The following is a 23,855-nucleotide window of genomic DNA, read 5'->3' on the forward strand; positions in this document are numbered from 1 at the left end:
ATTCTTTTCATAACTTTTATGAACAGAATCTCTGGGCGCAGCCAAGGCATAGAGAGGGTCTGGTTTGGTGGCCTCAGCATTCCATCTCTGCTCTTTGCAGATGATATGGTTCCGTTGGCTTCATCAAACCTGATCTCCAACGTTCACTGGAGTGGTTCACAGCCAAGTGTGAAGCAGCTGGGATGTGAATCATCATCTCCAAATCTGAAACCATCATCCTCAGTCGGAAAAGGGTAACGTGCCCTCTCTGGGACGGGGATGAGATCCAAGTATCTTGGGCTCTTGTTGATGAGTGAGGGAAGAATGTAGTGGGAGATTGACAGACGGATCGGTGCAGCATCTGGAGTGATGCGGGCTTAGTATCAGTCCGTTGTGGTAAAGGGGGAGCTAAGTTGAAAGGCAAAGCTTTCACTTTATCAGTCAATCTATGTTCCTACCCTCACATATGGTCATGAGCTGTGGGTCATGACCGGAACAACAAGATCCTGGATACAAGTGATTTTCCTCCGCAGGGTGTCTGGGCTCTCCCTTCAAGATACGGTGAGAAGCTCGGTCATCTGGGAGGGGCTCAGTGTTGAGCCGCTGCTCTTCCGTATTGAGCAGCCCCAGATGAGGTGGCTGGGGCATCTTCCAGACACCTCCCTGGTATTTCCGGCATGTCTCATCGGAAAGAGACCCCGGTAATGACCCAGAAACACTGGAGAGACGTCATCTCTCGGCTGGCCTGGGAATCCCTCAGGACCCACTCGAAGCTCTGGATGAAGTGGCTGCGGAATGGGAAGTCTGGGCATCCCTGCTCGAGCTCCAGCCCCTGTGACCCAAACCGGTAGAAGATGGATGGATGGATGTGTTGTTTTTCTAATTCCCTCTCAGTTCCTTTTTTTTTTTAAACAGAATTAACTTATTTAGAAATAAACTGTGACTAAAAGAGTCCCTGCACTATTTATTGACATTGATTCTATGAGAAGTTACTATGCATGCACAAATGGCAACTACAGTACAATATTTCAAAGAGAAATAAAGTCAATTTAAAATAAACTATTCAAATATAGATGATTACAACGCATTGAACATGGTATACAAAGAAAGCAGCTTTCCAGGGCTGATTATCACAGTTAATAAACGCTTCACCTTGTGAAATCCAGACTTTTAAAATGTCAATAAAAAAATACACAATACATATTTGCATCACACAAAATGTCATCAGGTATGACATTTAATTCAAAGCATTATACAATTAAATCCAGTGATAATTTTGATTAAACTCATACTTTACATTTTTCCCTCTATACAGAAATATCTGGAAATAGTCTGAGACTCATAACTTCAAAACATACAAATTATCAACTCAGAAAGATTTACACTAGAAGGGGCTGTGTTTACAAGGCAGTCCGAACATATTAACTGAATGTAACAATGCTTCGGTGGGACAGGTGGACCGCCCCGTATCCTTTCATGTGGGTGGTATTTTCAAGCAAGCCATTCTCAGGTGGGCCGCTGGGCCTGCCCTCCCTTATCAGCTGGGTGGGGGAGGGTCTTCGGTCCCTAATAAGCTGACACAGCAATTCCAGGGCACCTCTATCGTTTATTGTGCATGAAAGGTGGTGTCAATTCACTTGCATGTTATCACAGACACACACCCCTGGGACTTAGGTGCCTTGTGTGGGTCAACTCCCTCATTGCCAAAATAACTTTTGTGACACTTGTGATGTCCTCTCACATCTGTTCAGATGTTAAAGTACACAGCCACTCGCAGCACACTCCAGTTACACAGCCTGGTCTTCTACACTTGTCCTGGTCTCTTCCCCTCCTTTCCTGTCCTACATTTCCTGTTCTTTTTTCACAGGCTGTCCTGTCCAAATCTTGAATCCAATGTAACACTGTTGTATGTCTGTATTCCTTTGTTTGGTTTACATTCTTAAAGCTAGCGTACTGTCTTTTTGTTTTGTTTGTTTATTTCCTCTGTGTCCTCTCCCTTTTCTTTCCTGTCCCTCCACTTTAAGACCTCATTCTCTCTGACTGCAATTTTCAATAAATAGCCATCATAATACAAAGAACCAGTGTGGCAGTATTAAAAAAATAAATAAATCTGCAATCGTCTATTGCACAGTAAAATCTTTCTGGCTCAAAAGGGATACAGGGTTTCCATTTTGCTTGACCTAGCAGCCAAATAGGACAGGTCACAATAAAATAAAAATGTGACGGCCAATGGAAAAGAACAGCAACCTCACAAAGTTAGGATTTAAATATTACTAACATTGGATCAAATACTAAATTTGACTGACTGGGTGTAGATTCATGTCTGTTTTCAATCAGTATTAGCATGAATACTTGCTTAAACCTTCAAACAAGTATTTAAACAGAAACCACTGCAATTCTGGGGACATAAAATGTAATAATTAGTAAGTTCAATTAAATTTGACTCATTACTCTGACTTCCCGTCATGTGTAGTGTTGTTGATGATGTTTATGATCACAGTTATTTGCAGTTTATGTACATGCAAAGGGATAAAATACATGGGTCGTTGGAGAATAATTACTGACTGTATGTTTTTTAGTCAATAAAGTGAGCAGGAATTGGCACATTGTTGGAAATTCCCAATCTTGCAATAGTGGAAACATCAGATTTAATTGAACAGCAGCTGATAAAGATCCACACATCTAATCAATCAGAAAGTTTTTACATTAGTTCCCCTTTAAAGGTTTGACAAACGGCTTGGTTCCAGGTAATGTATAGTACACTGTGATTGTCCCTCATTGTCCCTCCCCCGAGTCACACTAGCTTAACTATATTTTAAATGGTGTCGGAGAACACAATGCTCTGCATTCAACTGGTATGTACAGTGCCTTGTGAAAGTATTCGGCCCCCTTGAACTTTTCAACCTTTCGCCACACTTCAGGCTTCAAACATAAAGATATAAAATTTTCTTTTTTTTGTCAAGAATCAACAAAGTGGGGCATTATCATGAAGTGGAACAAAATTTATGGGATATTTTATACTTTTTTAACAAATAAAAAACTGAAAAGTGGGGCATGCAATATTATTTTACGTTCAGTGCAGCAAACTCACTCCAGAAGTTCAGTGAGGATCTCTGAATGATCCAATGTTGACTGATGATGATAAATAGAATCCACCTGTGTGTAATTAAGTCTCCGTATAAATGCACCTGCTATGTGATAGTCTCAGGGTTCTGTTTAAAGTGCAGAGAGCAACATGAAGACCAAGGAATACACCAGGCAGGTCTGCGATACTGTTGTGGAGAAGTTTAAAGTTGGATTTGGATACAAAAAGATTTCCCAAGCTTTAAACACCTTATGGAGAACTGTGCAAGCAATCATATTGAAATGGAAGGAGTATCAGTCCACTTCAAATCTACCAAGACCCGGCCGTCCCTTTAAACTTTTAATCGAACAAGGAGAAGACTGATCAGAGATGCAGCCAAGAGGCCCATGATCACTCTGAATGAAATGCAGAGATCTCCAGCTGAGGTGGGTCTGTCCAAAGGACAACAATCAGTCGTACACTGCACAAATCTGGCCTTTATGGAAGAGTGGCAAGAAGAAAGCCATTTCTAAAAGATACCCATACAATGACTTGTTTAAAGTTTGCCACAAGCCACCTGGGAGACACACCTACCATGTGGAAGAAGGTGATCTGGTCAGATGAAAGCAAAATCGAACTGTTTGGCCACAATGCAAAATGATATGTTTGGCGTAAAAGCAACACAGCTCATCACCTTGAACACACCATCCCCACTGTCAAACATGGTGGTGGCAGCGTCATGGTTTGCGCCGGGGAAGATGGTTCAAAGTGATGGGAAGATGAATAAAGCCAAATACAGGACCATTCTGCAAGAAAACCTGTTGGAGTCTGCAAAAGACCTGAGACTGGGACGGAGATTTATCTTCCAACAAGACAATGATCCAAAACATAAAGCCAAATCTACAACGGAATGGTTCACAAATGAAGGTATCCAGGTGTTAGAATGGCCAAGTCAAAGTCCAGACCTGAATCCAATCGAGAATCTGTGGGCAGAGCTGATCACAAATGCTTTCCACCCAACCTCACTGAGCTCAAGCTGTTTTGCATGGAAGAATGGGGAAGAATTTCAGTCTCTTGGTGTGCAAAACTGATAGAGACATACCCCAAGCAACTTGCAGCTGTAATTGCAATTGAAAAGTTCAAAGGGGCCGAATACTTTCACAAGGCACTGTACAGTATGTGCTTTTCTCTCAGCATTATGGCCAACAACTGCAAGCTCATGCCAGTACTCTGCTAACAGTTGAGAAAAACCTGACATCCAACAGATTCATTTGGTTCAACGAGTTGCATCCTTGATATATCAGATTCTGACTGCTTCAAACCGCGCAATGTAACTCTCACAGAAGAGAATAATCCCTAAAAGATTGTTGAGAATTAAAAGAAAAGAGAGAAATGGGGCTGGTGTTGTATACTGATTTCATATTTGGCTCGTGTTGAAAATGTGTAGCTTTTTTTTTCTTCAACAAAGAGAATTCATTTTAAACTCCTTCCTTTGGAGAACTAATCCTGAACAAAAGCACTCAGGCTGGTGCATTTAATGGTTGTGTGTTTTGAAACCCAAGAAATAAAATTAATACAAAAGTGCAGAGTGAGGCAGACAGGACTATGCCAAACTAAAGAGGGCATTCAAGTTCACGTTACTGCTATGTTTTTTATACTGTACGCAGCAATCTAGCTAGCTATATTCCGTTCATTCTGAAATTTTGCACAGAAGATGTATTGCACGGAAGATGTATATCTGAACTTAAACAAAACTACATAATTAATAAAAATGGGATCCAACTAATAAAGGAAGACATACTCCAGATCTAATTAAAGATATGGTTCAAACATCAGGTCAGAAAATACCAATCAACCAGTTTTTAATCTCAGTCCAAAGGCAAATACGCTACACTGTTTGCCTTGTAAATTTGAAAATCTGACTGACTGTTCCTCACCAGCATTGAAACTCACTGCACATCACTTCTCCGAAGTATGCTGTGTTTTGGGTTACCATAGTTTGTTAAGCAATAAGAAAAAAAAGATTGCCAGTTCAGTTTATATTTAAAGACATTTTCCATGCCACTTTGACTTTGATCATCTTTCATCTCTTCATGTGGGACTGTGCAAGGGGAATCTCCTTCAAAACTCAACACTTAAACATTTCTTGTCATTGGGATTTTTTTCACAATATATCAATCAAGAGAAGGGTATTTCAAATCAATATGTCAATATCTTAATGTAGCATGCGGCTGAGATTTTTTTTATGTGTCAGGAACATGAAATGGGTTATCGTTTGATGGGGTCCCTTTCACATCACTTAGCAGGGACATCTCAATGTAACTGACATCTAAACAATAAGCTGCTTCCTTGATAACACAGCCTGCTTTGTCGCCATTAATAAACTTTGTCACTTGATGACTGTTTCCGTCATGATTTCTGTTTAATTCTGAAGCAGTATTTAGAACAGCTCTTTTGGGTTCTTCGCTGGGTCCACTGATATTAGTTTGTGGATCACGGCTGGTATTGAAAGAGGGAGGAATGGCTGACAATGTCCTCCGCTTTCCTCCTTGCTGCTTGCAGTTGCACAAGCCACGAAATGCTAAGCGAAACCTCTGAGACATGGCATTGTATATCACAGGGTTGATCGCACTGTTGGCATAGATGCATGTCCGACAAAATAATAGGAACCAGGAGTCCAGATAGGGTGTGGACACAAAAGAGTTGATCAAGACTAATGTTCGATAGGGCATCCACAGCAGAGCAAATAGGATCACCACTACAGCTAACATCTTTGTTACCTGTAGAGAGGAGGTAAAGAAGAGAGACCACATTAAACAATTTAGTTATGAGTTACTACAATCACACAATTAATGGGCTGTATCTCGTACAATAAATAGTAAAGACTTGAAAACCAATTTCCAATTGTTGTAATATTTCAAAGGGTAAAATACAAAAAGCATTTTTTTTTTTTAATTCCTGGCATTAAACAGTACTTGTTAGTGTAGATCAGTTGTGAGCATCACAAGGTTTGCTTTGTTTTAATTTTAGGAGGGATTTTTCTTGAATATTTATTCCAAAACACTTACCAGCCTCAACAAGTGTTTTTAGAGTTAAGCTACAGATTCAAATGTAAATGAGTTTTGTAAATGTTCGATTTTAAAGTATCAATTGTTTAATGACTTCTTTCTTAACTTATTAATGCCTTTTGTTAACAACACTCCTCATAGTCAGTATTTAAAACAATAAAGCCAACATAATATTAGCATGCTAGGCAATAAGGAAAATAAGAAATACCGTAGAAGAACATGAGAACAATTTTCACTCAACAGTGCAACCAATGTAAAAAGGTATAACATAGCAGGTACAAGTTTGAGTTTTTTTTAGAGGTACAAGACTCAAACTCAATTGTTCTCTCTGGAATCATTAAAATACTATGAATTGTAAACTTTATCGTTCTCTAGCTATGATGCTACATACCCTGTTAATATCTTTTTGTACTTATAAATGTGCATCATCTTTTATAACAATACAGATGAATGAATTTTTTCCATTTTGGCTAACTGCTAAATGCCACATGTGCTGTGCTGTCCTGTGTATGTACTGTGAATGATAGGCAGTAGTGACTGACAAAGGGTGGGGTGGCAATTAGGAATTTCGGGAGAACTCCCAATCAATAAAACTCTAAGATTGTTCGTATTCATACGTAATTTTGTGTTTTCGTATTCATACAAAATTTCCAATACATACAGCAATCATAAAAAAAAAAAAAAAAAAACACAATCACATACTATTAAAAAAATGGGGCTTTTGCTTCCGGTAATCCAACTGGTAGCAGTTCAAACAGGAAGCTCTGGCCAGCCAGATCGTAATTCAAAAAATCGTGCTGAATTTGGACCAAATGTTGTGACTACTCGACGTGAGACGCTCCTGGCAACGACTTCAGTGGACTAAAATCACCATCTCTGCAATCTGAGTACCCAAATTGGAGCCATATAATTTGCGTCAAAGCTGCTCGGCCTGGGTTAGCCTAGCCTGGACCACTAACAACAAAACGTGTCTGTTTTCTAATATTTACTGAGGAGGAAAACGTGAAACGCTAGTATCTACACATCCTGCAAAACCTACGTATCATATACAACGGGGATCGTGAGTACTCATAAGAAGTAGGTGAGTGGAAACGTCAACTTAAACATCCTTATCAGCCTAGTATTCCTTAGTTTAGCTTGCTAACAACGAGACACGTTTGTGATCAATTCGTGGATGTTGAAGAAACATCGAACGTGAGTAACTTCATAACTTGTATGACGAGGGCCGTGAGGACTTATAGGCAATTTAATGGGTCTTATCTTAATACACTTTAGTGCCCAAATTGGTGCCATATTGTTCGCGTTGAAGCTGCTCAGCCCAGGTTAGCCGAGCACACTCACAATATTACCTACGTAGAGTATACAACAAAGACCAAACATCGAACGTGAACTCAACCTTCAACTACTAGAGTGAGGGCCATTGTGGTTTGAATCCCTTCCATCCACGCATCCTTTGAAGGGGAAATTCACTGGTTTGGATTAATAATGTATCCAATAGATCACATAATATATACTCTATTTTAACAATGTGATGTTAAATCCTCTCTCATTTAATAGTGTTTTGAGAAGATTTTCATCAACAATTACAATTTTTCAAGGGCGCTGCCATTTTCGCAAGTCACATGACCACGTGCATGGATGTGACGTGTTACGTGCCGCAACAAAGGCTCTATTACATGGGACACTATTTATGCCCAGCGCTGATTTCTTGGATCTATCATCATCTGATGAAGAGATAGCATCGGTTGATCGGGAAGACGGAGGAATACTTCCATACACAGCCGTGAGCGGTTCGGCCACTCGGTTGATCGGGAAGACGGAGGAATACTTCCATACACAGCCATGAGGTCTGGGGCACGGGGAGCGAGCTCACAGCTCCCCCGAGCCCCGGGGCTCGCTCACACGGCTCGGGGAACAAGGCCACATCTCCCCCGAGGCCCGGAGCTGTGCCACTCACATTTCAATTTCTTCATCAGATGAGGATAGATCTGAGAAATCAGCGCTGGGCATAAATGGTGTCCCATGTAACCAAGCCTTTGTTGCGGCACATAACATGTCACATCTGCGCATGTAGGTCATGTGACTTGCGAAAATGGCAGCGGCCCTGAAAATTCATAATTGTTGATAAAAATCTTCACAAAACAGGATTAAATGAGAGTATTTAACATCACATGCTCAAAATAGAGTACATATTACATGACCTATTGGATACATTGTTAATGCAAACCAGTGGATTTCCCCTTTAAATTGCCATATCCTTTACATTTTCACACAAGTAGTATGTGATTTGTGTACCTTATGTGTTGACAGTGTTTATGTGATTGCTTTCATTTGACCTTAACTTTAACATAGATTAGGTAGTATGTAGTTTGCATGTTCTCCCCGTGTCTGCGTGGTTTTCCTCCAGGCCCTCCGGTTTCCTCCCACATCTCCAAAAACATGCAAAAAATTAATTGGACACTCTAAATTACCCCGAGGTGTGATTGTGAGTGTGGTTGTTTGTCTCTATGTTGCCTGCGATTGGCTGGAAACCAGTTCAGGGTGTACCCTGCCTTCACCTCGTTGACAGCTTGGATAGGCTCCAGCACTCCCCATGACCCTCGTGAGGAAAAGCGGCAAAAAAATGGATGGATGGATAGGAAGTATGTGAATTGTGTATCTTATGTGCTGACTTTGTTTATTTCATTGCTTCTTCTTTTTTGACTATCTGCAGCGCGTTGGGCAGCACAATATTGTGCTCCCTGTCAGCCGGTCCCAAGCCCGGATAAATGCAGATGGTTCCGCCAGGAAGGGCATCCGGCGTAACACTTTGCCAAACATAAATGATCGTTCATCATACGAATTCCATAACAATTAGGTCATGACCCGAGCTTCCTATGCCTTCCCCCGGAACTGTTAATCTACATGGCGTCGGTAGAAATTCAGATAATGTAGATCGAAGGCAAAAAAGAGGAGGAAAGCGGCTTAGTCAGCAGCAGAAGAAGAGGAATGCACAGACCATACAGCTGTGTGTAGGGACTTTGAATGTTGGGACTATGACAGGAAAAGCTCAGGAGTTAGTTGACATGTTGATTAGGAAAAACGTTAATATATTGTGCATCCAAGAGAGCAAGTGGAAAGGGAGTAAGGCTAGAAGTTTAGGTGCATGGTTGAAATTATTTTATCATGGAGTAAATGGGAATAGAAATAAAGTAGGGGTTACTTTAAAAGAAGAGCTGGCTAAGAATGTCTTGGAGGTGAAAAGAGTATCAGATCGAGTGATGATGAAACTTGAAATTGAGGGTGCTATGTATAATGTGATTACGGCTATGCCCCACAGGTAGGATGTGACCTTGAGTTGAATGAGAAATTCTGGAAGGAACTACACAAAGTAGTCCTGAGCATCCCAGACAGAGAGAGAGTTGTGATTGGTGCAGATTTCAATGGACATGTTGGTGAAGGAAACAGGAGCAATGAAGAAGTGATGGGTAAGTACGGCATCCAAAAGGAACTGAGGGACAGATGGTGCTGAACTTTGCAAAATGAATGGAAATGGCTGTAGTGAACATTATTTTTCCAGAATAGCCAGGAACATAGAGTGGCCTACAAGAGTGGAGGTAGAAACACGCAGGTGGATTATATTTTGTGAAGACGATGTCATCTGAAGGAGGTTACAGACTGTATGGTAAAGTGTAGCTCGACAGCATAGGTGTGGTGTGTAGGATGACTTTGGTGGTGGGTATAAAGATTAAGAAGACAGACAAAGGTAGAGCAGGGAACCATGTGGTGGAAGCTGAGAAAGGAAGAATATTGTGCGAGCTTTTGTAATGAGGTGAGACAGGCTCTCGATGGACAGGAGGAGCTCCCGGAACACTGGACTACTAAAGCCCAAGTTATCAGATAGACAGGCAGGAGAGTACTTGGTATGTCTTCTGGTAGGAAAGGGGAGAAGGAGACTTGGTGGTGAAACCCCATAATACAGGAAGTCATACAAGGAAAGAGATTAGCGAAGAAGTGGGACACTGAAAGGACTGAGGAAAGGCGAAAGGAATACATTGAGATCAGACGTAGGGTAAAGGTAGAGGTGGTGAAGGCTAAACAAGAGGCATATGACGACATGCACACCAGGTTAGACACGACAGAAGGAGAAAAGGGTCTCTTCTGGTTGTCCAGCGTTGGATAGAGATGGGAAGGATGTGCAGCAGGTAAGGGTGAATAAGGAAAGAGATAGAAATGTGTTGACTGGTGCCAGTAGTGTCCTAAATAGATGGATAGAATACTGTGAGAATTTGATGAATGAAGAAAATGAGAGAGAAGGAAGTGTAGAAGAGGCAAGTGTGAAATACCATGAAATGGGAATGATTAGTAAGGGGGCAGTCAAGAAGACACTAAAGAGGATGGAAAATGGAAAGGAGCTGATGACATACCTGTGGCGGTATGGAAACAATTTATCGAGGTGGCTGTGGAATTTTTGACCAACTTATTCAACAGAATACTAGTAGGCAAGAAGATGGCTGAAGAATAGAGGAAAAGTGTGCGAGTTCCCATTTTTAAGAAAAAAGGTGATTTGCAGAGCTGTGGGATTCATAGAGGAATAAAGTTGATGAGCCACACAATGACGTTATGGGAAAGAGTAGTGGAGGCTAGACTCAGGACAGAAGTAAGTACCTGCGACTAACAGTATGGTTCCATGCCTAGAAAGAGTGCCATAGATGTGTTATTTGCCATGAGGATGCTATTGGAAAAGTACAGAGAAGGTCAGAAGGAGCTACATTGTGTCAAGTGGAAAGGGAGTAAGGCTAGAAGTTTAGGTGCATGGTTGAAATTATTTTATCATGGAGTAAATGGGAATAGAAATAAAGTAGGGGTTACTTTAAAAGAAGAGCTGGCTAAGAATGTCTTGGAGGTGAAAAGAGTATCAGATCGAGTGATGATGAAACTTGAAATTGAGGGTGCTATGTATAATGTGATTACGGCTATGCCCCACAGGTAGGATGTGACCTTGAGTTGAATGAGAAATTCTGGAAGGAACTACACAAAGTAGTCCTGAGCATCCCAGACAGAGAGAGAGTTGTGATTGGTGCAGATTTCAATGGACATGTTGGTGAAGGAAACAGGGGCGATGAAGAAGTGATGGGTAAGTACGGCATCCAGCAAAGGAATTTTGTGGGGCAGATGGGAGTGGACTTCGCAAAACGGATGAAATTGGCAGTGGTGAACACTTATTTCCAGAAGAGACAGGAACATAGAGTGACCTACAAAAGCGGCGGTAGAAGCACACAGGTATATTATATTTTGTGCAGACAATGTAATCTGAAGGAGGTTACAGACTGTAAGGTAGTGGTGGGGGAGAGTGTGGCTCGACAGTAGAGGATGGTGGTGTGCAGGATTACCGGTAGCGGGTAGGAGAGATTAAGAAGACAAAGGTAGAGAAGAAAATCAGGTGGTGGAAGTTGAGAAAGGAAGAATGTTGTGTGGCCTTTCAGAAAGAGGTGAGACAGGCTCTAAATGGTCAGGAAGAGCTCCCAGAAAACTGAAATACTACTGCCAAGGTATTCAGAGAGGCAGGCAGGAGGGTACTTGGGTTGTTTTCTGGTAGGAAAGGGGAGAAGGAGACTTGGTGGTGGAACCCCAAAATACAGGAAGTCATCCAAGGAGAGAGATTAGCGAAGAAGTGGGACATAGAGAGAACTGAGGAGAGGCGTAAGGAATACATCGAGATGCATCGTAGGGTATAGGTAGTGGTGGAGAAGGCTAAACATGAGGCATATGATGACATTAACTCCAGGTTGGATACGAAGGAAGGAGAAAATGATCTCTACAGGTTGGCCAGTCAGAGGGATAGAGATGGGAAGGATGCACAGCAAGTAAAGGTGATTAAGGAAAGCGATGGAAATATGTTGACTGGTGCCAGTCGTGTGATAAGTAGATGGAAATAGTACTTTGAGAAGTTAATGAATGAGGAAAATGGGAGATAAGGTAGAGTAGATGAGGCAAGTGCGAATGACCGGGAAGTGGCATTGATTAGGAAGGGAGAAGTTAGAAAGGCACTGAACAGAATGAAAAATGGAAAGACTGTTGGTCCTGATGACATACGAGTGGAGGTATGGAAGCAATTTGGAGATGTGGCTGTGGAGTTTTTGACCAACTTAGTCAATAGAATACTAGCGGGAGAGAAGATGCCAGAAAAATGGAGGAAAAGTGTGCCAGTCCACATTTTTCAGAACAAAGGCGATGTTCTGAATTGTGGAAACTACTGAGGGATAAAGATGATGAGCCACACAATGAAGTTATGGGAAAGAGTAGTGGAGGCTAAACTCAGGACAGAAGTAAGTATCTGGGAGCAACAGTATGCTTTCATGCCTAGAAAGAGTACCACAGGTGCATTATTTGATTGAGGATACTCGTGGAAAAGTACAGAGAAGGTCAGACGGAGCTACATTGTATCTTTGTAGACCTAGAGAAAGTCTATGACAGAGTACCAAGAGAGGAACTGTGGTACTGCATGTGCAAGTCTAGTGTAGCGGAGAAATATGTTTGAATAGTACAGGACATGTCTGAGGGCAGCAGAACAGCGGTGAGACATGCCGTTGGTGTGTCAGAAGAATTTAAGGTGGAGGTGAGACTGCATCAGGGTTCCGAGCTGAGCCCCTTCCTGTTTGCAGTAGTAATGGATAGGCTGACAGATGAAGTTAGACTGGAATCCCCTTGGACCATGATCTTCGCATATGATATTGTGCTCTGCAGTGAAAGCAAGGAGCAGGCGGAGGAACAGTTAGAAAGATGGAGGTACGCACTGGAAAGGAGAGGAATGAAAATTAACTGAAGTAAGACAGAATATATGTGCGTGAATGAGAGGGGGGGAGGAGGAAGAGTGAAGCTCTAGGGAGAAGAGATAGCGAGGGTGGACGACTTCAAATACTTGGGGTCAACAATACAAAGCAATGGTGAGTGTGGTAAGGAAGTTAAGAAACGGGTCCAAGGGGGGTGGAACAGTCGGCGGAACGTATCTGGTGTTCCATGTGACAGAGAGTATCCGCTAGGATGAATGGCAAAGTTTATAAAACATTGGTGAGGCCGGCGATGATGTACGGATTAGAGACAGTGGCACTGAAGAAAAAACAGGAAGCAGAACTGGAGGTAGCAGAAATGAGGATGCTGAGGTTTTCTTGGTGTGAACAAGTTGGATAGGATTAGAAATGAGCTCAAGAGAGGGACAGGCAAAGTTGTATGCTTTGGACATTTCCAGAGGTGAGAGAGTGAGTATTTTGGTAGAAGGGTGCTGAGGATGGAGCTGCCAGGCAAAAGAGCGAGAGGAAGACCAAAGAAAAGGTTGATGGAAGTTGTGAGGGAGGAGATGAGGACGGTGGGTGTTAGAGAGGAGGATGCACGAGATAGGCTTAAATGGAAAAAGATGACACGCTGTGGCTACCCCTAACGGGACAGGCCGAAATATAAAAGAAGAAGAAGAAAAGAAGTGTTCAACTTTAGTCCAACACATAAATGTGATGTCACTCAGTGATGGTGTCGATATGTGCCCTGCGACTGACTAGCGAGTTCAGGTTGTAGTCTGCCTTTCACCTGAAGTTGGCTGGGACTGGCTCCAGCAATCTCACGATCTTGTCGAGATAAATGGCTTGGAAAATGGATTGATGGAACCTTCAGATTATGAGAAGAATAAAAAGGTTTCTCTTCACTTTTCCTAAATTTTATACATACAAAAAGTCACGTGCTGTTCCTTTAAAAGACAGATTAGTAGTTTGATTTTAACACTTAAACCGTAAATGGGAATGACCCAGAAGTAACACTGGTGTCGCTTCCAGCTAATTCTTTTCTCATAAATTCATTTTGTTTATTTAACCCTCAAATGTACTTCACTGTGGTAACAATTGTCAGTCAACTTTATGTCAATCGGCTGTGTGTTTGTCTGTGTACATCTTCCCTTGGCTTACTCCTCTCAAAAATTCCCCGTGATCACACAGTGACCATGGTAACAGCTAAAGACATTTCTGAACACCACAGAGGCAAAGGTGGAAATAAAGGCAGTCTGTAAGCCTTCGATGATTAGCATTATCAGTCTGCAATAATACTGCACACCTTTCGCTGCTACCCCTCTTTGCTCTCACCCTCAATTTGTTGTTGGAAAAGCCTTCATCCCACCTTTGTTATCCCATGACTTTACAACTCAAGTGGGTATGCTTCTTTTCAGGCAGCTGTCTGTCTTTTCTCCACCAAGGCCAGAAAATGGAAAAATCAAGCTGTGTGCCTCTCACTATTTTCTCTGAGAGGAGGCATGTCATAAGTGTGTTTTAAGATAAGGTTCTAAGTCCAGGCTGTACAGTAAGCCAGCTGCAGCCACCTCAGCAGGTAGATGAAGGGCACAAATGTGTATGCACGGGAAAATATTTGATTTAACAGGAGAGGGCCAGCTTTCTAATTACTGAATGTCATAATGAGCAAAACAGCATTGGGCCATTTTGAAAATGCAGATAAGGTAAGGTGGCAGGCTTCTTGGGTCCAACATAAGAAAATAAGGCGCTCCAGAAATTGACGAATAGCTCTACCACGAGTGAAAAACATAAACCATATTTAGCTTACTTGTGCTGTCAAAATCCCGCAAGCAACAATGTCCTCATATTTTCTTCTTAGAGATGCACATCAGAAGATCACTGCCATAGGGACTCAAATAAGATTAAAACTGTTTAGAAATCTGACAGTGTTTTAATCTCCTTTCATAATAGTGCAATTCTTCAGTCTGCGAAGGTTTATCAATATCCTATCAGATTAAGTTGGGTTATGAAATGATGACTGGAAGAGTGTAAAGTGTCTCTTGGAGAACTGAGGGGGTGAAATCATGAGAAGTATTAAGCACACTTCTTTGTCAACCCAAAATCACATTATGCAAATCTTCTGCTCTTAGATGGCGGCCCCTGACTGCAGGAAATTGCAATCTTTTAAAACTTGCACTTCAGGCACAGTGCTCAGACAGGAACACATGCAGTGACTCTAAATCTAAGCAAGATAAAGTCATTTGCTTGGGAAGATAAACATCGAGAAGCATGAACCTATTGGATTATTGAGGAGTTTGTGGTTTGGATTAGACTGCTAGTTTCATCGAGGCATCCGATAGAAGTCATTTTCAAACAGACAAAATTGATGGTACCCTGCAATTGAAAAACAAAACATCACAATGGTCACTGTATTTATTCAAAACTGACAAGTAATAAGAACTCAAAATCAAAAATTAGCCACTTATCCTCACTGGGGTCACAGGAGTGCTGGAGCCTATAACAGTTGTCAACTGGCAGGAGGCGGGGTACACCCTGAAATGGTGGCCAGCCAATTGAAGGGCACATCAAGACAAACAGCTGCACTCATAATCACACCTAGGGGCAATTTATAGTGTCCAATAAATGTTGCATGTTTTTGGGATGCGGGAGGAAACTGGAGTGCCAAGAGTAAACCCATTCAGGCACGGGGACAATATGCAAACTCCACACAGGGAGGGCTGGTATTGAACCTGGGTCCTCAAAACTGTGAGGCACTTTCCAGCTGCGCCACCATGAAAGTCATTATTGCTTCATTTTTGTGGTCCAAAGGATATTTTTAAACAGAATTGAACTGGCCTCGGGGAAAAGGAGGATTGTACTTTTAAGTTAGCAGTTTGTTGTACAACCTTTTGACGTAGTTACTGCAATCAAACTATTGTAGTAACTTTCATTGAGACTTGTGATGGGTGTGTTGGCCCACTCTTTGTGAGCAAATAGTCAGTTGATTCTGGTTTCTGTTCTAACTCCTGCATCATATGCTCGATAGGATATCGGAATGGTCCAATTCTTGGTCATCCCCGATATTCTGTTTTTTGATATGTGATTGTGTGGTGACTACCCTGGTGGTGAAGGATGACCAGCAGCTCTAACCAAGCTCTTTGAGCCAAGGCAACATATTTTGCACCAGACTAATGCTGATATGACATGCTGAAAAGCTCCAGCTTTGTCTTATCTCTCCAAAGGACATTCCTCTGAAACCCAAGAGGGTGGTAAATTTGAATTTTGCAATTTAAGTGACAATTTTTGATGATTCTTTCTTGTTGCTGTTTAAATTAATAGATATATATAGTACGTATATGAAATGTCCCTTTCCCATTATAGTTCACCATTTGGAACCCCTGCATATTTGCAGATTTTGCTCTCAATTTTGTTTTCATAATGTACTGTATTTTCACAACAATATGGTGCACTTAGAAGTCTTAAATTCTCTCCTAAATAGACAAGGTACCTTACACTGTGCCACGCCAAGTCCCAAATGTGTAAATGTTGTTCTGTGACTCGTCCAATGAAGTACACTTGAACACACCAGTTACATAGTTAGCATGCATGCTAGCATGTGCTTTAGCATTGATATAAGCTATCATATGATGGTGATCACAAGACAGTGAGGAACAATTTTAATTTTACATCTTTAAGCAGAAGAATACTTAGATTGCTCCACACCCTGACAGAGTTGGCAAATCATTATTGGTGATGTTCACATTCACGGTGTCACATCAAAACTGAAATTTTCACACCACAGCAAAAATAAATAATCAAAATAATAAAACAATGACTGAAGAAATACAGTAATTGACACAAAATAATCGACACAAAACATTCACTTTAAACACTATTTACATCCAGCATGCTTTGCGGCATTAAGGACTTCTTTAGTTCCACAAAACATACTGTGAGCATGCTGGGAGGAAGTAAATAACTTAAATTGCATGTTTTGTGTCAATTATTTCTTTAGTAATTGTTTTTTTTATTATTATTTGCTTGTTATGCTATTCTGTTTACTGTGGTATGATCATTTTAGTTTTGATGTGACCCCCGTGAGTGTGGACAACATCATTTCTAATGACACTGTCGAGTACAAAAGCAAACTGCTTGCAGAAGAACTGCAATGATGTCAGCGTGGTTGCCACAGGCGTGAGTATAAAAAACCCTTCAGGAAAAACTAGCCAGTGTTTGGGTGGAAAACTCAAGTATGTATGTGCCAATGTAAAGACATGCACCAAACCATTTATGCTGTCATTCCTTTGGAATGCAAAAGAAGGGGAGCGCCATTAAACCACCTGGCCGAGAGGCCATTGTCTATACTTGATTGCAGTGTTAGTACTTCTATCAATCTTTGAGATTCACGCACAAATGACAATATTTCTTGCACTTCACTACCAAGCTCTCCAATTCTACATGTGGACAGTTTGCAGTCGGCTGCAGGATGACCACAGCTCACCATGAAAAGAGGGTGATGCTTCTTTTCTGGTTCCTTGTTTTCTATGTGTGTTCCATGCATTCTGCTTTGCAAACCAAACAAAAATATATATCTAGTTCCCCCTTAAGATTTTGCAGACCCCACAAATTAAAATGCTGACTCGGAAATTGGGTTGAACAAAAAGTTAAAGAATACAAGGAGTCTCTTTACAAATGTTTAAGAAGGATAAGTTGATGGGTAAAGTGTAATAGTGCAACTGGGGCACAGACCTGCTTCCTCGGGGACAGTGCACTCTTCGGACAGCGTAGGCAACCTCTTTTCCCTGTTTCTGTGACTTCCCGGCAGCTTTGGCGCAATGTGGGTGCAATGATTTCAGGTTGGTTTGGAAGGGGTCTAGAGATAAACATGAATACTGTAAGAACTTGGTAAAATTCCAAATAGTACCATTTTTGTTTAATAGTTTATCTTTATTTGAATTTAATTACTTACACAAAAGGTCTGAGTGAGAATTTTGGAGTATCTCACAAAATGAAGCTGTAATATTTTGCTAGCAATGTAAAAAATAATACTCTCTCGTTTAGGGACAGCTTCTTTTCCCTTTGACTTGTCCCATTAGGACATCCATGGATCCATCCATTTTCTGAGCTGCTTATCCGGGTCGCGGGAGTGCTGGAGCCAATCCCAGCTGTCATCGGACAGGAGGCTAGGTACACGGTGAATTAGTTGCCAGCCAATCACAGGGCACATGGAGACAGACAACAGTCGCACTCAGAACCACACCAAGGGGCAACTTCGAATCTCTAATCAATGCATGGTTTTAGGATGTGGGAGGAAACTGGAGTGCCCGGAGAAAACCCACACAAGCACAGGGAGAACATGCAAACTCTACTCAGGTGGGGCCGGGATTTGAACCCCAGTCTTCAGAACCGCCCCCGCTTCGGACAGTGCTTCTCAATTGTTTTCTGTTACGACCCCCACAGGAAGAAGAAAACAATTTGCGAGAAGGTCACAAGTGTTCTGGGGCCTATGTTGTTGTTGTAGCCAGCCAATCGCATTGATCAGTCGACTTCTAGTTCCAGGAATGCAGCCACTTCCTTCAGGCGTTTCTTCAGGTCCATTACGGTCAGCGTAGTGGGAGGCGATGCGCAGTTGAAGATGTGCTGTGTATTGTGAGGGCCCTGTCCGCATTTCGGGCAGAGGTTGACGATAGTATTGTCGATATGAGCCATACAGTCATTGGGCATGCGGCTTCATCCGGAGCGGAGTTGCGACAGTTTGGATCTTGTGGCCCGCCGAAGATCGGTTTCGGTTTTGTCCATCTCAGGGGTTGGGTAGCCGTCAAGGATGACAATCGGTTTGTAGCCGGGCATCGCGTCTTCGACCGCCATTCGATGGACCCTACGAACTCGAACTAGCTCCAGAGCAGGCAGGATCCTGTCGGACCGTCCACATCTTAGCCACCTGCTCTCCCAGCTCCTTCCATCAGGTAGGCGCTACCGATCAATGCAAGTCAAAAGTAGCAGGCATTCAAACAGTTTCTCCCCTCTGGTAATTAAGTCATTAAATTATTGATCAGCGAAATACTATTTTCTGCCTTGTGCCATTGTGGGACACACCTTCATATACTGCTGATGAATCAGTAATAGTATTATATTCTATAGACTATCACACGACTCCTCACTTTAAACTGCTCGCTTTGCACAATTGTAATTGCATTGGTCTATAACGGGAACTGTGACTAGGTAAGGGCACTCTGTATAAGCTTTACATAATGTGGGCCGTTCACGCACTCGCACTCGTAACTGTTCCAAATGAAGAAGACTGCATCTCACACATCTGTAACTGAATGTCTCTTGTTCTTGTTAGTTTGTTTGTTCTTTGTTCTGAATGTCGTGCCAGGGCAGCACTGACTACACAATTGGCAAATAAAGCTGATTCTGATTCTGAGCTGAAAGGCACTCGATTTACTAGTTCATTTACGTCAATACCCTCAGCTCTGCTCATGAGCTGTGGGTCATGACCGAAAGGATAAGATTGCGTATACATGATGCCGAAATGAGGGTGTTCAGGCTCTCCCTTAGAGACAAGGTGAAAAGCTCCATCATCAGGAAGGGGCTCAGAGTCGAACCACTGGTCTTCTGCATTATGAGGAGCCAGATAAGGTGGCTCGGGCATCTGGTTAAGGTACCTGATGCCTCCCTGGTGAGGTTTTCTAGGGACCTTCCACTAAGAGAAGCTCCCGAGGACAACCAAGGGCACACTGGAGACACTACATCTCTCAGGTGGCCTGGGAGTGCCTCGGGGTCCCCATGGAAGAGCTGAACAAAGTGGCTGAGAGGAAATTTTGGCCTTCCCTGTTAAAGCTGCTGCCCCTGTGACCCAACCTGGGATAAGTGGATAAAAATGGATGAATATGTGAACAAATGAGTGCGATTATGCTGACATAAGGAAGTGTCAACCACTCAAAAGAGGGAGAGTCAGAGAGAAGACAGAGAAAAGACAGAGTGAGAGAGAGTGAAAAAGAGGGGGAAATGACGTGTGTGTGTGTGTGGTGTGTGTGTGTGTGTGTGTGGTGTGTGTGTGTGTGTGTGCGTGCGTGTGTGTGTGTGAGGGATTTATGTGTGGCCTTCTTTTCCCTGGATCACCTTAGTAATAATGTTAGTTATTGTTATTAGCAGTGGCAACATCAACCATGAAGGTCATCTGCAGAGGGGTTTATTGAAGGAATCGGTGATCCCAGTCATGGTGGCAGTGAGGAGGGGGTTCTGGTCTAGGAGAAGGAAGAGGAAGATGTCATGCTTCCATTGGGGGAGGAGGAGTAGGAAGAGGTGGAGGATGAGGAAGAGAATGGAAAAGCAATGAGCGATGCAGTGTGTCAAAGAACCTCTACTGGGTAGTCAGTACCCATCAGCTGCCTCAGGAGTCCCATTTGTATCATCCAAATGGTCATTGGCAAACCTAAGACGGGCCTTGCCTGGATAAGAATAAGTCGTTGTCAAAAGCCATTTTGAGAGCAGTATTCTCAGTAGCATGCATGAGGCCCTGTAGCTCAGTGGTTAGATCACTGGTTTGGTAAACCAGGGGTTGTGGGTTCGTATCCCACTGGGGCCTCAACTCCCTGAGAAGGGTTGCGTCAGGAAGGGCATCCGGCGTAAAAATTGTGCCAAATATATATGTGCGGTCATCTGAGATGACACGCTGTGGCGACCCCGAAAGGGACAAGCCGAAAGAAACTTACTATTCTCAGTAGCATGCATGCATGATTTCAAACCATGACGTCATAGTGTATTACCAACAGTCACCTTGGAAACTGTGGTCCCAGCTCTTTTCAGGTCATTGACCAAGTCCTGTCATGTAGTCCTGGGCTGATTCCTCAACTTTCTAAGGATCATTGAGACCCCACGAGGTAATATTTTGCATGGGGCTCCACTCCGATTGAGATTGATGTTTAGCTTCTTCCATTTTCTCATGATTGCTCCAAGAGTGGTCCTTTTTTCCACCAAGCTGCTTGGCAATTTCTCCGTGGCCCTTTCCAGCTATGTGGAGTTGTACAATTTTGTCTCTGGTGTCTTTGGACAGCTCTTTGGTCTTGGCCATGTTAAAAGTTTGAGTCTTACTGATTATATAGGGTCTACAGTTGTCTTTATCCAGCTAACGACCTAAATGGAGTGGAGGTGGACTTTTAAAGGCAGACTAACAGGTATTTGAGGGTCGGAATTCTAGCTGATAGACAGGTGTTCAAATATAATTTGCAGCTCTATCACACAAATAAATCATTAAAAAAACAATACATTGTGATTTCTGGATTTTTCTTTTTAGATTATCTCTCTCACAGTGGACATCCACCTACAATGAAAATGTCAAACCCCTACATGATTTCTAAATGTGAGAACTTGCAATATAGCAGGGTGTTCAAATACTTATTTTCTTCACTGTAGTTCCTTCTGACCTACTCTGTACTTCTACATCAACACCCTCAAATGTATTTGTGATACTCTTCCTGGACAATAAACCATGCTCACAAATGCTCACTTCTGTACTGAATCTAACCTCCACAACATAACATCATCATGTGGCTCATCAACTTTATTCCTCTATTGTTAGATTAGATCTGCACATCACCCTTGTTCTTAAGAATGGTCACCAGTACACCTGTCCTCCATTCCTGTGGTATCTTCTCATCCTTCAGAATTCCATTGAAAAACATAGTCAAAAGTTCCATATCCACCTCTCCTAGATTGTTCCATACCTCCACAGTGTATGTCATCAGGACCAACTAACTTTGCATTTTTATTCTCTATGTTGCCTTTATAACTCCCCGCATCCTATCACTGATACATCCTGGTCCACCACACTTCACTCTTCTGATCTTCCTTCTCTAATTTTCTTCATTGCGTCATCATGATGGGGGCACGCTGGAAGACTGGTTAACACATCTGGCTCACAGTTCTGAAGACATGGTTTGAAATCCCTGCCTTGCCTGAGTGGACTTTGGATGTTCTACCCGTCCCTGCATGGGTTGTTTCTGGGTACTTGAGTTTCCTCCCACATCCCCAAAACATGCACAGTAGGTTAACTGAAGACTCTAAATTGTCCTATGTGTGAATGTGAGTGAGAATGGTTGTTTGTTCATATGTATCCTGCGATTGGCTGGCAATAAGTTCAGGGTGTACCCCGCCTCTCATTGGAAGACAGCCGGGATAGGCTCCAGCAATGCCCATGACCCTTGTGACGATAAGCAGCAAAGAAAATTGATGAATGGATAGGTAGCATGTGAATTGTGTATCTTGTGTGCTGACTTATTTGATTGTCTCTTCTTTTTGACTATCTGCAGACCGTTGGGCACCACTAGTGAGGATAAGCGGTATAGAAAACGGATGGATGAGGTTCATCATAGTAAGAAAAGGCATGGCATGGCCCCACAATACACAGGTTTCGGGTAAGCAGTGGTTTATTTGAACAGCCCCTACAAAAAATGGGTAATTTTAACTAGATTGTTAAAATGGATGCTGAATGTGCTGTAATTATTTATCCTTTTCGTATTTTGGTCAAAGAATGTGAGCGACCTTTTATTAAAACATGGGGAAACTGTTTAAATTTGTTAAAAATGCATGTCTCCTGTAACAGTAGGTCACTGGTATTGTCAGTAAGGAAACTGTACAGTAGTTACCCAAGGTAGAGAATCCGTGCGATCAATCCATAGAGAACAATAGCGAGAAGCAATGGGAGAACATAGAAAATAGCAAAGTCGATGAGGTAGATGGGCAGATAGAGATCCCGCTTGACCTTGTAGCCACACTGAACGTGTCCATCCAGGCTCACCTAATCACATATTTATCGGAAAAATAAACTGAGCATTAGAAGGTTACAAGAGAAATTGTTACATCAGGCTACTGAGAATACTGCTCCCAAAATGGCTTTTGACAACCACTTATTTTTATCCATGCTTTTGCACAAAAGAGGATTTCTTTAACATTTTATGCCTGGTCAAGGTTACCACCATTGATTGGAGGACTGCTAAATATGTTCAACACGGAATGCATTTTGAAAACAATGTAACCGTCCATCCATCTGCTACCGCTGATCTGAGGTCGGGTCATTGGGTACATTGGTTTTTGCAGGGACATCCAGACTTCCCTTTCCCCAGCCACTGCCTCCAGTTCTTCTGGAGGATCCCAATGTGTTTGCAGGCTAACCTAGAAACATAGTCTCTTCAGCGTGTGCAATGTCTTCCCGAGGACTCATTGTGGTGAAACATGCTCGGAAAAAACTCACCCCCCACAGGACTCCCCTGTCCTCCTTTTAAAAAGGTGGGCCACCATCCCAGTCTATCAATCCACTGTCCCCGATGTCCATGCGATGGGGCAAAGGCATCTCAACCAGGATAGCCCAACAACATCCAGAGCCTTTAGGAACTCTGGGCAAATCTCATCCACCCCCGGGGCTCTGCCACTGAGGAGCTTTTTAACCACATTGGTTTCCTCAATCCCAGAGATAGGAGAGCCTGCCTTTGAAAACCTAGAGTGTGCTTGCTCATGGGAAGATGTGTTAGTGTAAGTGAGGAGGTCTTCAAAGTATTCATCCCATGACTCAAAACATCCTGAGTCAAAGTTAGCAATGTCCCATCCTCACTACGCAGTGTTAACTGTGCACTGCTTCCTCTTCCCGAGACACTGGATGGTGGACCATGATTTCTCCAAAGATGTCTGAAAGTCGTACTCATGGCCTCACCAAACTCCTCCCACACCTGGGTTTTTCCGTCAACGACCACCAAAGCTGCATTCCATTTGGCCAGCCAGTACCCATCAGCTGCCTCAGGAGTCCCATAGGCCAAACATGCCTGATGGGACTCCTTCTTCAGGTTGATGGCATCGCTCACCATTGGTCTCCACCAATGGGTTTGGAGTTTGCTTCCACGACACCTTACCACAGCTCCCACCTGCTGCCTCAGCCATGTAGGTATGGAACATAGTCCACTCATACTTGATGTCCTCTGTATTCCTCAGAACATGAAC

General features: G+C 42.6%; 1 protein-coding gene across 1 annotated transcript in view; it reads right to left on the reverse strand.

Annotated features, from left to right (window-relative positions):
• Positions 1 to 1,016: 1,016 nt before the first annotated feature.
• The window catches only part of trhr2 (thyrotropin releasing hormone receptor 2), a 32,558-nt gene continuing 9,719 nt past the window's right edge, over positions 1,017 to 23,855 (reverse strand). The window contains exons 4-6 of the mRNA XM_061823394.1: positions 22,511 to 22,662; positions 17,610 to 17,733; positions 1,017 to 5,823 (exon numbers count right to left, since the gene is read on the reverse strand). Coding sequence (XP_061679378.1) covers positions 5,287 to 5,823; positions 17,610 to 17,733; positions 22,511 to 22,662 — 813 coding nt within the window. The 3' untranslated portion in view covers positions 1,017 to 5,286. The remainder of the gene's footprint in view (positions 5,824 to 17,609; positions 17,734 to 22,510; positions 22,663 to 23,855) is intronic.

This window comes from Syngnathoides biaculeatus, chromosome 6 (assembly GCF_019802595.1).
Source record: "Syngnathoides biaculeatus isolate LvHL_M chromosome 6, ASM1980259v1, whole genome shotgun sequence".
NCBI classification, from domain to species: Eukaryota; Metazoa; Chordata; class Actinopteri; order Syngnathiformes; family Syngnathidae; genus Syngnathoides; species Syngnathoides biaculeatus.